The sequence below is a fragment of the Apodemus sylvaticus genome, chromosome 23 (genome assembly GCF_947179515.1).
Source record: "Apodemus sylvaticus chromosome 23, mApoSyl1.1, whole genome shotgun sequence".
NCBI classification, from domain to species: Eukaryota; Metazoa; Chordata; class Mammalia; order Rodentia; family Muridae; genus Apodemus; species Apodemus sylvaticus.
This window is the reverse complement of record NC_067494.1, coordinates 8885194-8901587: the sequence shown is the minus strand read 5'-3', so window position 1 is coordinate 8901587 and position 16394 is coordinate 8885194. Positions and strand designations below refer to the sequence as shown.

At 43.6% G+C, this 16394-nt stretch overlaps 1 protein-coding gene, 1 non-coding gene and 1 pseudogene across 4 annotated transcripts in view; 1 reads left to right on the top strand and 2 right to left on the bottom strand.

The window, feature by feature from the left end:
- Positions 1–16394, bottom strand: part of Akap7 (A-kinase anchoring protein 7) — a 138269-nt gene that overhangs the window by 96272 nt on the left and 25603 nt on the right. For all 3 annotated transcript variants that reach the window (XM_052169739.1, XM_052169738.1, XM_052169740.1), the window contains 2 exons: positions 14753–14889; positions 10055–10215 (listed from right to left, as the gene is read on the bottom strand). In XM_052169739.1, the coding sequence (XP_052025699.1) occupies positions 10055–10215; positions 14753–14889 (298 nt within the window). The remainder of the gene's footprint in view (positions 1–10054; positions 10216–14752; positions 14890–16394) is intronic.
- On the bottom strand, positions 4435–4564 carry LOC127674253 (small nucleolar RNA SNORA17). Its single transcript, XR_007975311.1, has one exon. It is a non-coding gene; the product is annotated as a small nucleolar RNA SNORA17 (small nucleolar RNA).
- Positions 4714–8611, top strand: LOC127674183 (kinesin-like protein KIF11; annotated as a pseudogene).

Sequence of the window (16394 nt, the reverse complement as noted above, 5' to 3'; positions counted from 1 at the left end):
GTATGCCCTGATTTCTTGGCATATTCTTCCGTCTGTCTGCAATGCCCTCCTCCATTTTACTTAAACAGAATGTGTTATAAATACCTTCAATGCACAGCTCAGCGCTACATCTGCGAAAATGTCCTACATCCTCTGACGTAGAAATTTCCGGTTTCTTTAAAAACGCAGTTATGTCATGAGATGTTTTATGGAAGCTTTCCTGTGAGAGGGCATGTGATGTTTTGCTGAAAACAGACACCTGAGAGGGAGCATAATGTTTAGAAAGAAAATAGAGCCCCACAGAAAGTAAGAAGATGTTCTGGATTGCTATGCTATACACCACTTTGGTGGTCTTCTTTGAGGTCTTTCTTGCATTTCTACACCGAGCAATGCATTGCTGGTCTTCCCTGGACTTTGCTGGTCTTTACTTTGTAGAGAGAAACACTAAAGGACTTCTCATGGTATTCTGGCTAATTTTGGCTACTTCCACTGACTGGCGCCAGTTCAGTGGAGCCTTGCTGTTTCTGTTGTATACTGCTACTGCTTCTGGCTTCTGATTCATGTTTGGTGTTTGCTATTGGACTGGACTGTTGGTATTGAGACCCCAAGGAACTATTTATAAACATGTCTACAACCCCCTTTTCCTAACTTAAGAAGGTCATAAACAAATACAGGAGAACACAGGTAAACAAGTGGAAGCTCTTAAAGAAGAAACACAAAAATCCCTTAAAGAATTACAGGAAAACAGAATCAAACAGGAGAAGGAAATGAACAAAGCCATCCAGGATCTGAAAATGGAACTAGAAACAATAAAGAAATCACAAAGGGAGACAACCCTGGAGTTTCAAAACCTAGGAAAGAGATCAGGAGTCATTGGTGCAAGCATCACCAACAGAATACAAGAGATAGAAGAGAGAATCTCAGATGCAGAAGAAAACATTGACACAACAGTCAAAGAAAGCACAAAAAGCCAAAAGCTCCTAACCCAAAACATCCAGGAAATCCAGGATAAAAAGACAAAACCAATAGATAACAGGTATAGAAGAGAGCAAAGATCCCCAACTTAAAGGGCCGTAAATATCATCACCAAAATTACAGAAGAAAACTTCCCTAACCTAAAGAAAGAGATGCCCATGAACATACAAGAAGCCAACAGAACTCTAGGTAGACTGGACCAGAAAAGAAATTTCTCCTGCCACATAATAATCAAAACACCAAATGCACTAAACGAAGAAAGAATATTAAAAGCAGTAAGGGGAAAAGGTCAAGAAACATATAAAGGCAGACCTATCAGAATCACACCAGACTTCTCACCAGAGACTATGAAAGCTAGAAGATCCTGGGCAAATGTCATACAGACCCCAAGAGAATACAAATGCCAGGCCAGGCTACTATTCCCAGCAAAACTCTCCATTACCATAGATAGAAAAACCAAGATATTCCATGACAAAACCAAATTTACACAATATCCTTCCACAAATCCAGCCCTACAAAAGATAATACATGGAAATCACCAACACAAGGAAGGAAACTATACCCTAGAAAAAGCAAGAAAGTAATCTTTCAACAAACCCAAAAGAAGATAGCCACACAAACATAATTCCACCTCTAACAACAAAAATACCAGGAAGTAACAATCACTTTTCCTTAATATCTATTAATATCCTTAATATCTCTGAAAATTAATACTACCAACATATCCTAATTGATTGAAATTCAAAAATTAGTAATTAAAAATTTGTTGGCTGTCCCCCAGTGGCCTCTCTAATTTGGTAATTGGAGAAATAGGTCCAATATTGTCAATCCATATACACTTTCTGCTTGATGGTATGTGACAGTGTTTTGCTATGTACTACATAATGGTCTTGAAATCATGCTTCTCCTATCTCAGCCTCTCTATTAGTAGGATTGTTTATTTGATATTTTCACACTATACTGTTTTTCACAACAGCTTACATATTTCAAAATCTTACAGCCAAAAGAAAAATATATAATTAATTTGGGAGGTGGCTTGTAAGAGAACAACAAAGAGTGAGACCGAATATTTATAATTATTATATCAATTTTGAACCACCTAATAAGTTACTCTTTTTTGATAATGATAAATGCTTTTCAAAATCATCACAGCCAATGAACCAGAATCTTACCCTCACCTAATGTCTGTGCCACCCTCCAAGCAGAACCATTGTTCATTTAAACAGTTGATGAATAACTTCATGGATAGACCATCTTAATACACACACTATTTCTTATATGAATGTAACCTGTTCTCTGTGGTCTGAGAATGATGACAATCACTCAAGTCAAATAGCTTTGATCATAGTAGGAACTCTGTATCCAAATAATCGTGCCCACAATTCCATCCTTGGTGCAGTAGAACTGTCAGCTCTTAGCTTAGCTACTATGGGGGTAAAATCCTTTGGTGATGTGAGGGACATTGAAGTACAGTCTTATCAAAATGAACTCCAATGTCTAAACATTGTTCTTATTTTGGGTTTTTACCACAGTAAGATCCAAGATATTAATCTTTATGAAAAACAAAAGAAAAAGAAAAAGTAGGTTTGAAAAATCTAAACCTACAGTCCTCCATGCAAAGGCTTCTCGTATGTATCCTTGGTACACGGCCCCACCTCTAGGAATAGAAATCATTGCCTTCCATAACACCCGCTCATCTATGTGTTCTGTATAAAACGATTCCTCAGAGGACCAAGAATTTCATTTCAGTGTATATCCCAAGCAACTATTTAAGCCAAAATAATGAATAGTCCCACTAAAATACAATCCCTTCACCCTGGAATTATATAAAAGAAATGAGTTTAGGAGAAATGAATTTAGGAAAAATAAATCCATCAAGACTTCCATTAAGACATATTTGGCCAGGCAGTGGTGGCACACACGTGTAATCCCAGCACCCTGGGAGGCAGAGGCAGGCAGATCTCTGAGTTCGAGGCCAGCCTGATCTACAGAGTGAGTTCCAGGACATCCAGGGCGATACAGAGAAACCCTGTCTCGAAAAAACCAAATCCAAAAAAACCAAAATAAAAAATAAAATAAAAGACAAATTTGGCTGTAACATCAACAGCAAATTTTACATGTACAACCTAGATAAAATGCTCATATGTAAAGATATTTTTCAGATAAATAGAAAAATATTTTACTGAAAGATAAACAGCACTTTGTTTAATACACCTGGATGGATAGCAGCTAAACAAGCGTCAGCTCTCCCGGGACAGTATTAATGGCACCACGGCCACGCCTTTCCATAGTAACAGATAGTCTGGGTAGCAGGAACACTATGACGGCACTGCCACTCAGAAAACACGAATCTCACACGCTCTTTAATTTTTTATTGGTTCTTTGTGAATTTCACATCACATACCCTAATCCCACACACCTTCCCCTTCCCCCTTGAAAACTGCCTCCGGACACAGAAAAGAAGACATCTTGTTGTGGACGCTGTAGTGTGTCACCGTGCGTCCCACCGTATAGTCTTTGCTTGCTAATGTTCATTGCAGTGACTCCTTGGTCTGCTCTGAGGTTCCTGGCTTCTGCTACTCTGTCAGAACTGGACCCTCACTGGGACTCCTCTTGGACATCCTGTTGTTGCCCTGTGCTGTGGAGATCCTATAGTTTTAGATCTGTAGGGATGGCTCCTGCATGTGCTCCAGCAGTTCATCTATAAGGCAGATGTGGGGTGGGGCCAATTCAAAGCCCCGGATCTGGGCCTGAGAGGTATCTGAGCTAGGCGGTTCACAGGCTCTCCCTCTCTCAGGCCCTCAGGCTGGCTCACCCACAAACCCCACAACCAAGGCTGGTTCCACCCTGCTGCCCAGGCAAGGTGCTGGCCTGCTCTGAGTGTCACAGCTGGAGAGGAATGTGAGCAGTTCTCCCACTGTCATCACCTCGAGGCCAGCTTTCCTGTCTTCCATAGATGACAGAGGATGAGGAAGAGGAGGAGAGTGTCTCTCCCTCATCCTTAGCACTGCCCAGCAGACAAGAGGCAGGGCCACCTTTGCTGTGTTCATACCTCCTGGGCCCACATCAGAGTGAGCACTACTGTGCTGTGCAGGCAATGTCCAGGGCCTGCTCTCCCAAGTGCTGCAGGGGAGGGGCAGGGTCAGCTCCCCTGCTCTTACAGCCACCATGGTCCCAGGTGGCATCACCAGCTACTCATATCAGTCTGTGCTCCTCAATGCACTCGAGTCTCCTGTTCTGCCTCTCTTCATTGTGCCCACATCCTTCTCTTTCTCTTCTTCCATTTCTCTGCCACTCACTTGCTCCTCATAGTGGCATCTGGGGTCTCTGAGTGTCTGGGGTCATCTCAGGGGTGGGTCTCAGGAGATCTATGCCACTCCTGCAGTATGGCACCAGGCAGGGATCATCTCCATCTCAGTCTTCCCTCCCAAGCCTGCACAGTGCCAGACAGGGGTGGTCTCAGGCTCCCTTTGCTCAGGAAGGGTTAGACTACTAGTCATTGACATGTTCATAGGGCAGAACACTGAGCCTAGACACAGGCTTTCTCTTCCCTGCCATCTACTTACTAAACACACAGGACAGCAGCCACATCTGACACCTCCAAGGCAGGTCAAATTCTTTAAAGCATAGAAGAAACACCAACCGTGAAAGATTTATGGAAATAAATAAATTTTTCTCGCACCAGGCGAGAAAGAAGCAGCGCCCGGTTCTTACTGTGTTGGAGTCACCGCCAGGCAGGCAGGTTTTGGCTCTCCCGTCATGGCGTCCCAGGCGAGCTCTTCTTCAAAGGAGGAGGAGGAAAGAGGCAAGACCCTTCAGGTGGTGGTAAGATGCAGATCATTCAGTTTAGCAGAGTGGAAAGCTAATGCCCATTCAGTAGAATGTGGTCATGCATGAAAGAAGTTAGTGTATGAACCGCAGGACTGTCTGACAAGACCTCAAGGAAAACATACACATACACGTTTGATAGGGTGTTTGGAGCATCTACAAAACAAATTCATGTTTATCAAAGTGTTGTTTGCCCAATTCTAGATGAAGCTATTATGGGCTATAATTGCACCATCTTCAAATATGGCCAGCCTGGCACTGGAAAAACTTTTACCATGGAAGGAAGGTAAAAGGTCACCTAATGAAATATATACCTGGGAAGAAGGTCATTTGGCTGGCATAATTCCACGCACTCTTTATCAAATTTTTGAGAAACTTACTGATAATATCACTGAGTTTTGAGGTAAAGTGTCCCTACTGGAAATCTATAATGAGGAGCTTTTTGATCTTCTGAGATTCAGATGTTTGATGATCCCCGGACAAGAGAGGGGTGATAATCAAAGGCGTAGAGGAAATCACAGGATACAGTAAAGATGAAGTCTACCAAACTTAGAGTAGGAGGCAGCAAAAAGGCCAACTGCAGCAGCCTTGATGAAGGCTCACTCTAGGCGTTCACACTCCGTTGGTTGGTTTTATTTTTGTTGTTGTTGTTGTTTTCTGTTATGGTGCACATGAAAGAAAGGACAAATGATGGAGAACAGCTTGTTAAAATTGGAAAGTTGAATTTGGTTGATCTTGCAGGAAGTGAAAATATTGGGCATTCTGGAGCAATTGACAAGAAGGGAAAGCTGGAAATATCAACCAGTCCTTCTTGACTCTGGGAAGAGTTATTACTGCGCTTGTAGAAAGAACACCTTGTATTCCTTACTGAGAATCTACACTAACTAGAATCCTGCAAGTTCTCGTCGAAGACGTACAAGAACATCTATAATTGCAACCATTTTTTCCCTGCATCTCTCAATTTTGAGGAAACTCTGAGTACACTGGAATATGCTCACAGAGCAAAGAACATGATGAATAAGCCTGTAGTTAATCAAAAATTCACCAAAAAGTCTCTTACTAAGGAGTCTACAGAAGAAAGAGACAGAGCATTTGAAGCGAGAGCCTGCAGCGGCTCCTGAGAAAAATGGAGTGTGTGTCTCTGAAGAAAGTTTTAGAGCCATGAACAGAAAAGTAACTGTCCAAGAGGAACAAACTGTTGAGTTGGTTGAAAAGATTGGTGTTCTTTTGTTTGTTTTTGTTTGTTTGTTTGTTTGTTTTGTTTTGTTTTGTTTTTTCAAGGCAGGGTTTCTCTGTGTAGCCCTGGCTGTTCTGGAAGTCACTTTGTAGACTGTGCTGGCCTTGAACTCAGAAATTCACCTGCCTCTGCCTCCTAAGTGCTGGGATTAAAGACATGCGCCACCACACCCGGCAATATTGGTGTTCTTGAGGTGGAACTCAGGAAGGCTGCCGAGTTATTTATGGATAGTAAAAATGAACTTGACCAGTGTAAATCTAACAGTGTTGTCCTGCAAACCAAGACAACAGGAACTTGAAACCACACAGAAACATTTGCAGGAAACAAAAGTCCAACTTGTTATAGAGGAATATGTCTCTTCAGTCTTGGAAAGAACTGAGAAAGCGTCATAATACAGCCAGCAAGTTGCTTAACACAGTTAAAGAAACCACCAGGAGCCTGTAATCCCAGCACTCCGGGAGGCAGAGGCAGGGGGATTTCTGAGTTCAAGGCCAGCCTGGTCTACAGAATGAGTTCCAGGAAAGCCAGGTCTACAGAGAAACCCTGTCTCGAAAAAAACAAATCAAGAAAGGAAAGGGGGAAGGGGGGAAGAGGGGAAGGGGGAAGGGGGGAAGGGGGAAGGGGGGAAGGGGGAAGGAGGGAAGGGGGGAAGGGGGAAGGAGGGAAGGGGGAAGGGGGAAGGGAGGAATGGGGGGAAGGGGGGAAGGGGGGGAAGGGGGAAGGGAGAAAGGGGGGAAGGGAGGAAGGGGGAATGGGGGAAGGGGGGGAAGGGGGGAAGGGGGGAAGGGAGGAAGGGGGAATGGGGGAAGGGGAAGGGGAAGGGGGAAGGGGGAAAGGGGAGGGGAGAAGGGGGGAAGGGGAAGGGGAAGGGGAAGGGGGAAGGGGAAGGGGAAGGGAAAGGGAAAGGGAAAGGGAAAGGGAAAGGGAAGGAAAAAAGAAAAGAAAAGGAAGGAAGAAAGGGAAGAAGAGAAGGAAGGAAGGAAGGAACCACCAGGGATGTATCTGGTCTACATTCTAAACTGGACCATGAGAGAGCAATCGATGAGGACAATGCTGGAGCTCAGGAGAGCTTTGGCAAAAAACCTCGACAGTCTGTTTAATAATACGGAAGAACTGGTTAAAGATGGCAGTGCAAAACAAAAGGCCATGCTAGGCGTTCATAAGACACTGTTTGGTGACCTGATGTCTTCTAGTGTCTCTGCATTAGACACCATGACCACGACGGTACTTGAATCTCTCATGTCCATTCCAGAAAATGTGTCAGCTCATGTTTCTCAGATCTCTGATGAGATACTGGAAGAGCAATCGTTAGCAGTACAGAGTAAAACCGTGCTGCAAGGATTGATTGACGAACTTGTGGCCAACCTTTCTACTTCCCCGAAGACCATCGTAGCCCTGGTATGGTCTCCATCTTGAACATAAATAGGCAACTACAGCATATTTTCAGGGCTTCATTGACGGTGGCTGAAAAGGTAGAAGATCAAGAAAGAGAAATAGACAGTTTTCTAAGCGTATGGTGTAACAATTTACATGAATTCTGAGAAAACACAATTTCTTCTTTGGATGAATCACAAAAGCATTGTGGAAACCTAGCTGAAGACCTGAAGACAATAAAGGAAACTCATTCACAGGATCTTTGCCAGGGAAGCCATAGTTGAGCAGAGAGATTCTGAGCTTTGGAGAAGAATGAAAACACCCAGAAACCACTGAACAGTATCCAAGGAAATACAGAGCGGAAGTCTATTGATATAGTCAACAAAACAACAGATCACAGTAAGAAAATTCTTGCTGAACCTGATGGAATATTACAAGAATGCAGACACTTAAACCAAGAAGGCACGCAGTTGGTTGAAGAGTCTATAGGACACTGCAGTTCACTCAGCAGCAACCTGGAATTTGTACCCCAAGAGATCACACAGAGGTGCAGGAACCCTGGGCACAAGCATTTTTCTGATCAGTGGGCATCCTGCTTAAGTGAGAAGAAGGAAGAACTTCAGAACTTAATGGAGTTTGTAAATGGGTGTGGTGAAGTTCAAGTTCAGAGATGACTGAAAAAGTAAGACGGCACTCAGCAGCTCCTGAGAACCAGAACGGCTCCTTTGTTGTTCGGGGAACTTCTGATGAAGAAAAATTTAAAGTAGGAAGCCTGGAGCTTGATGAAACTATAAAAACTGGTTTAACAAAGCTTAAATGCTTTCTTCTGCAATAGGATCTGAAACTAGATATCCCAACAGGTAGAACACCAGAAAGGAAAAATTATTTATACCCATCAACCCTCGTGAGAACTGAACCACAGGAACAGCTCCTTCATCAGCTGCAAAAGAAACAGCCCAAGTCACTAACGATGCTCAACTGCTCAGAAACCGGCGCAGCGTCCAGTCAGGACATTGATGAAGTGACGGAGAGGTTCTGGAGCAGAATACCGAAGAATGTTTAAGTCAAGAGAGCAGTCCACACTGTGTACATACCAGTGACAAAGAAAACAGAGGCCTCAACCCAGTGGAGAAGTGTAACGTGGAAGAGGCCTCGGAGCACTCCGTCTCCAAGAGCAGACTGCCACTGCGCGCCTCCATAACCCTCCAGCTGATTTGAGGGTTAGGGTGTCGCCTTTAAAATACAACCTGGAACTCCACAATCTGCAGTGCTGTGCAGATGACACTGGGACACACTATATATGAGGGCCCCACAGTAACTGCACCTGGAGGTAATTGTACAGAAGACCTGTAATCGGAAGTCTTTTTTTATAATCCCTGTAGTCCAGGTACGTAGCAAGGTGAGTGCCATTAGGGATTTACATTGAATATGCATGTGTGTTTCTAGCTTTTTACATAAAGAAGCTCTTCTGCAACAGGTAAGTATTTTTCTTGTATATAATTAAAGACCAAATATATGGAAATCCTTGTTTCCGGTTTAGACTTGCATTGGTGACTGCTACCTCCTTTGCTGTCTGGCTAAGGCTGGGTTCGGCATGTATTTCCCCACTGCGACCAGCCTTTTCTATTTTGTCTTTGGCTTTCTTCTCCTGTCACATAGCCATTTGCAGGCCCATGGAAAGGTTTCCCTGTTATGAGAAACCCAAGGTTTTATCTAGAAATCTTAGGTTTCACTGATCACCTCTACAATCACTGTCAAAACTGAACCTGACCCTGGAAGTGCCCTTCCTTCCGAGTGCCTCATGTGTTCCTCCCTTGATACGCACACATCTCATTCCTTCCTGCAGTCTGACCCGCGTCCCCGGCCTCCCTGAGTGCCGGTTGCTGTTACAGGAGACCTGTCCAGAGCTCTGACTCATCCTTTGAGGCCCCACTCTAGGGCCTGTGTCTCTTAGAAATGACAAGACTTGTTTTCAAACCACCAATTACGACTATGACTTCTATTTTGTTTATCTCTTAAAACTTTATTCCTTCTATATAATAGAAATGTATATATACATTCTCTCTGTTGAAATATTAACCCTTGCTCTTTTCATCTGTCAACCCCATTTCTGGAAGTTGGCCATTTCAAGATGCACCACCTAAAAGGAATGTATGCAGAGAGTAAGTGTGGTCATATCAAGTTTGGTGGCTTACGGTTCAGAGTGATGGGATGTTTTATATTTTTGACACAGTCTCCCTATGTAGCTCAGCAAATAGTTGCCCAAAGGAACGAGGGGGCTGCACGAGCGAGCACGTGACTGATCGATCCATTGATTGGCTCTCTGTCACCGAGGTGACAGTTCAGGAACACGGACGGGGACTGTCTCCCACTCTTTCAATGCTTATCAAGGGCTGATTGTATGTTGAATCTACTCTGCAAAGGGATCTCTTGGACTTAACAGTTCATACTTGAATCCAGTCCAGCGATTTCCCTAGGGATCATGAGTCTCCTCAAGAGAGCCTCCCAGGCTTTTAGCCACTGCCCACACAACAAACACTAAAGCAGCTCATGTGCGGCAAGGTGACACTGGCTCTCCAAATGAGAAGATGCCAGGTCTCCACGAGGGCCACTGGCAAAGACACCTGTGAGGTTTCCTGAGTGCGGCGCCGCCTGTCTTACCTGCTATCTCCAAGAGCGTGCCGACATGGTCTCCGTCTGCCAGCTTCACGAAGCCAACCTGACCCTGGAAAGTGCCAATCCCTTGGAAGGGCAAAGTCAAGTGTTTCCCTTCAAGGATCTCCTCAACGAATGGCTTCAGTTCCAAAAGCGCATCGGTACCGCTAGTGAGAGACGACATTTCAGCAACACAATAAAAGACAAAAATAGAAAAAATAAATAAATAGGGAATAAAGAAATTCAATTTTTTAAAGATAAACTGTATATTATAATAATTGTTTCAAAGTTCAAAATATTGTTTAAATCTAACCTCTGGTTAAAAACCAATATTAATCTTTGGACAGCTATGGGACTGACTTAAGTCTTTTCCTAGTTATAATTACTATTACAGACAAAAAAGAAGATAGTATTTCATTATCCATCAAGAAACTTCTAAGTCAGATGTGGTAGTACACACCTGTAAACATGGCACCCTGGAGGCTGAGGCAGGCGGACAGCAAATTTGAGTTTGAGGCCAACCTGAACCACAGTAGTGGAGTATAATAAGACCTTGATTCAAAATAAACAATCAAATAATAAATTGCTAACCAAGAAAACCTTATGAGAATAACTCAAAGTGCTACATACATAGCTCAGTTATAGAGCACCTGCCTACTGTGCGTGAGGTCCTAGATTCAATCTCCAGTACCCTCCGGGGTAGAGAAAGAATTACAACTATATTTTTACTAATTTTTTTTACTAATGCTATGTCCCAAACCAACCTACCACACACAAGAACTTTGCTAGGTTGTGAGGAATATTAAATTTCTGTTTGTTTTTGTTTCCAGGAGTGGGGTTTGAGGCAGGTTCTTGCGTATGGAAGGACGGTTCTGAATTTGTGGCCACCCTGCTGCCACTTCCCAGATGTCAGGGTGACAGGCACACATGGTGCCCAGTATCGAACCCAGGCTGTGTCTGACAGAGCAGGCACGCACTCTACCAACCATACCATGTCTCCAGCCCAAGTCCTAGGTAAAAAACAAAAACAAAAACAGGATTCACTGCAGTGCACGCAACTAAAACTGAAATAAACATTCTCTCTCAAAATACAACAGTCTTTGCGATAAGCTTTTTTTAAAACTGGATTTGTTAGAGCTGGTTAGCCCATGTTCATCTATGGTCGCTTTGTGTTTCAGATCTTCATTGCTCTTCTTACTTTGGGTCAGATACTAGCAAATTGTGCACGGTCCCTACACTTACGGTCAATCACTTCCATCTTGAAAAGAATTCTGGTAGGTGTACCTTATCATAGGGGAAATCATTTGAAATGTAAATAAAGAATATATCGAATAAAAAAAAAGAAAAAAAGAAAAAATTAAACGCTCACTAGAGGGCAGCAATTCCTTAAAAAGGGAACGAACACAGGCCATTTGGAGAGGATTTTTAAACTCTCCTAACAAACCTGCCATCGAATCATCCTGTTCAGCAGACAAATATGTGAAACACAGATTTCTGTAGTGTTTTTGTATTCCTAAATTAATCTTCACACCCAAGCTCTGGAGGACCCCACTCGCACACTTCAGCCGTGATGCAGAGACGACGTGACGTTGTAGCACCGCCTTTACATGTCAGCATTTCTCCCTGCACCTCCACGGCTACCTCTGAAGTCGGGTGTCCCCTAATTGTATTCACAGCCATGGGGGGCAGACACACTCAGAATGCAACGCTGCCCTTCGCTGAGTTCTGTGAGAGGAAGCACATGATCGCAGACACTCACACATATACAATAAACTGAGGGAGTGAATACAAGATATCCACTTATATTCCAAGTTCCACGGAACCATAACCTACAAGCTAAGGCGGGCCATGAGGAGAGACTGAGACTTCCCCGAAGTGATGACGCTACAGAGCCCCAGAAAAGGAAACAGGTGGCCTAAACAGTGCCGGCTTCCAGTTGTCTGGCGGTGTAAGCAAAGTATTTACCTAATGAGATGCTATTGATCCAGAAGAAGAAGGAACCGAGGGTGTCTTCGGAAGCATTACTATCAGATCCTTCTAAAAGTGGGATGTCTTCTCACGAGTGATTTGTAAAAGACTTCTTTATATCTAAATTTATTCTTTAACTTAAATAAGGGCTTTTTTAAAATGAGCATATCCATAACAAGACAGAATTCTGAAGCTGAGTTCAGGACAGTTTATATTCAAACTAAGATAGGACGAATATCTTATCAATCGATGGCTGCTTTAGCCTAAAATATTTCTACTTCTTCTACACTGTGAAGACACAAAAGGACCTTATATGATAGCTACCAAAACCAATTGATGATTTTAATTTACTTTTTTTTTTTCTGAGACAGGGTTTCTCTGTGTAGCCCTGACTGTCCTGGAACTCACTCTGTAGACCAGGCTGGCCTCGAACTCAGAAATCCGCTGCTTCTGCCTCCCAGAGTGCTGGGATTACAGGCATGCACCACCACTGCCTGGCCAATTCATGATTTTAAAAATGTCTGTTGGATATAGTCAACATCCAATCTATTGACTAAACCCTAAAATAAGATGCTAGACTTTTTTTAAAGATGTATTTATTTAATGTATATGAACACACTGTTGCTATTTTTTTAAAGATTTGCATTCATTTTTTTACTTTTGGTTTTTGTTGTTGTTGTTTGCTTTTTTGAGTTTTGTTTTTTGAGACAGGATTTCACTGTGTAGCCCTGGCTATCCTGGAACTCACTCTGTAGACCACGCTGGCCTCGAACTCAGAAATCCACCTGCCTCCCAAGTGCTGGGATTAAAGGTGTGCACTCCCACTGCCCGGCTCTGTTGCTATTTTCAAATACACCAGAAGAGGGCATTGAATCCCATTACAGATGGTTGTGAGCCACCAGGTAGGTGCTAGGAATTGAACTCAGGACCTCTGGAAGTGCAGTCAGTGCTCTTAACCACTAAGCCATCTCTCCAGCCCAAGATCCTAAACTCTGAAGAATAAAAGGGAATATGGACTAGGATCTGATAATCCAGAGAGCTAACATACTATATAACACGAGATGAAAAAAAAAGTTAGGCTAGTGGTACTTAAAAAATCATTCACAAAAAAATTGTGTCCCCAGAAAATGCCATCCATTTTTCAGATGCCCAGGCCGAAGGCACACCTTGAACCACACTATCTCTCACAAGCTGACAGCTCTGCTTCTCCAGTTGTTGGCAGGCTTCGTGAAATCAGCTGAAACCCTGAGAGGTTGACTCCTGGGGTCGAAGGAATTCTATCCCCAGACTGCCTTAGGATTGAGCCCAGAACACAAACTCCCCTGGCTCCCCTGCCTATCAATATTCCCAGTAGATTTCAGACTTACTGAAACTCACAAATATGTCAGCCAGTTCTGAAAACGAACCTCTACGCAAGCAGCTGTATCTACCTGGACAGACGGGGAATGGGTATTTGTGTGCTCACATCGGACCTGCTCTCTTCTCAGAGAACCCTGACAACTGATAAGGTAGGACAGCTAGCACTACTGACCAATTCATCACACAGGGTGAGACTCTGCCCAACTAGTCTCGCTCTGTGGCACATCTGTGGTTTTCTGTGGCACATCTGTGGTTTTCTGTGGCACATCTGTGGTTTTCTGTGGCACATCTGTGGTTTTCTGTGGCACATCTCTGGTTTGTCCTCCTTGAGAAGCATCAAAGCATTTGGTTTTTTATTATGATTGATATATTGATAAGCTGAAATAAAGCAAGTAATTCTCTCCATCCTTGAAGCTCATAAAGATCAGAAGACTCCTGGCTGCCACACAAGGGTCTACTGTGCCGAGACCTTAACTACATTCATCATAATGCGGCCAATCGTGAATTACTAATGCATTCTCTTTTCCTCTCTTATTCTATCTTTTCCTCACCCTCTTCTCAACTCAAGCCTTTTCTTCATTCCCTCAGGAGCCATATGGGTCGAGGCAGAAACGGGAATAATCTTTTGTTCATCCTGGCTTTGGTTTTCCAAAGAGTCCAAGACTGAACTTAATACATCAAATGCCATAGGAGAGACTGCAAGGAATGCCCCACCCCAGCAATCAGTGACTTACAGTCAACCTTCTGTGGAATGTGGGACAGAGGCATGGAATGGAATACCACGGACCTAAGAATGACTGGGGCAAAGTGAACCAGAAGTTGTCCACCCCGCCCCAGGAAAGTAACAGCTCCGATGACAGACAGTTAGGAGTAAGTGCCGCCGCTGGCACATGGGAAGGGCTTTTGCTTATGCCGTTCACTGGGATGACAGGCATAAGCCAGGGTGCTAAGACCGGGTGCCTCTGCCAGAGCTCCTGAATCTTCACCTAGAGTCTGACTTTGGCTCAAGCAGCAGACACCAGAGTGTTCTAAATAATTAACAGAGGCACTAAATCTGTGTCACCAAGGAATACCACTGATGACAATGGAGTGAAAAAAAACCCATTTTGATTAAAAGTATGGAACCAGAGTGTAGTGGAATGTGTCTTAACTTCAGCAGTTAGTCAACAGAAGCCAGAAGGTCACAAGTCCAGGGCCACATCTGACACATCAAGTTTGAGGCTGGTCCACGTTATATAAAATAAGAACTAAAGACCCTGTCTGCATTGACGAACAGTCACAGTAGTCGGGATGAAGACTACCTCATTCAGGCTTGCCATGCCTGCTCACAGGGGAGTAATAATTCGGAAAGCAATATGCAGGGAAGACGGTACTCACGTGCTTACGTCATCTTCATTTAATAACTGCATCACTAGCAAGGTAATATGAAAGGAGCCGTCGCCGACCATGGCTTTGCTCAGTTGCTTATCCTGTTGTAGTATCGAATTTTGCAAGACTTTGATTCCAGCTGTAATCTAATCGCACACATATATATTTTTAAAAAAAAAAAAAGGAGAAAGAGAGAGACTTAAGAAAAAGTTGTAAGGGAAAATTTAAATCAGTAAGAAAAATAAGCATCGAACTACCAAAATTAAAGTGAAGCTGAGATGTCCTAACTAAATAAACATGCAGTTGTTCAGTTGTTCCCACACTTGCTAGACAGCTTTGGACGCTTAGTATGATATATAAACAGAGAAAAGCAGAAATGCTTGTCCGTCTTACAAGCATTGAGCTCAACGCTCTTCCTTTGCAGACTGAGTCACTGACTGAGTGGGAAAACTCCCTGTGGTCACACATTCCTTTCGAAATGTGCCCTTGTAATATGGATCTGACTCACTAATTATGAACATTCCTGAGAGAAAAGCTTTATTCTTCCACAGAAAGGTCAAATCAGCAGACAGCATTCCATTTCTGTTAGAAGTAATATTTACTTGTCCCACAGTAAACGTGTTGGATCTATTCCTTGCTGCTTCTTATGGTTCTCTAGGATCGGAGGAATTCCAATGAGAATGATTGCGGCCATCTTTTCCTAACTTGTGAGGGGCGGAGCATAACCATGGAGAAAGGCCGCCAAGAATTCATAAAAGCCTCCGGACGACAGAATTACTGAGAGAAAGGGAAGGCTGTGCTAGCAATAGAAGCGGCATCCAGTGAAACAAAACAGAAAAGGCAGGGATGGGGGAGGGGGTCATGAGGATAGCGGGCTGTTCTGATTCTGGAGTGTCTGTGTTATCCGGAACAATGGTCGCGTTATCCATCCATAGGATGCACTGAGCCAATCAGAAGACACCATCCAGAGTCCTAGACTTTCTCCCTGCACCAGCCTCCAAGTCCTATGCTTAATTGGACCCATGGGCTCTCTTTGTCCCTGCAGATCCTTGAGTAAGAAGCTGTGGAGTCCCTTTGGAGAAAAATCTCCCATCCCTGGCCCCCTGACCCTGACCGCCTTCCCTGCCGCCTGCCTCCAGCCACAGTTCTGCCAAAGCCGCATGTTTCCTCTTAGCAATGATTCACCCATTGACCTTACCACCGCCTCTTGTTACAAAGTTCAACTGTACTTCTATTGTCTGAATAAAACCTATCTCGCTCAGGAAGGCCGTTCCCCACCTCCTATATCCCACCCTATCTCCATGAACCCTGGTAAAGTGAAAACAACATAGCCTTAAAATTGTCCAAGGAGGGTCTGGAAAGGTGGCTCCGCAGTTAAGAGCACTGGTTGTTCTCCCAGAGGACCCAAGTTCGGTTCCCAGCATCCACATAGCAGCTCACAACTGTCTTGCAAATGCAGGTTCAGGGAATCTGACACCCTCACCCAGACACATGCAAGCAAAACACCAGTGCATACAAAGAATTTTTTAAAAATTGTCCAAGGAGATTTTAGCCTCAACTTTGCTCAGATGGAAAAGAAATAAGCAAAATTTGACGAGAGTCATTTCTAGTCGTTGCTGGTTTTGTTATACAGAAATATAAACTGACCTCG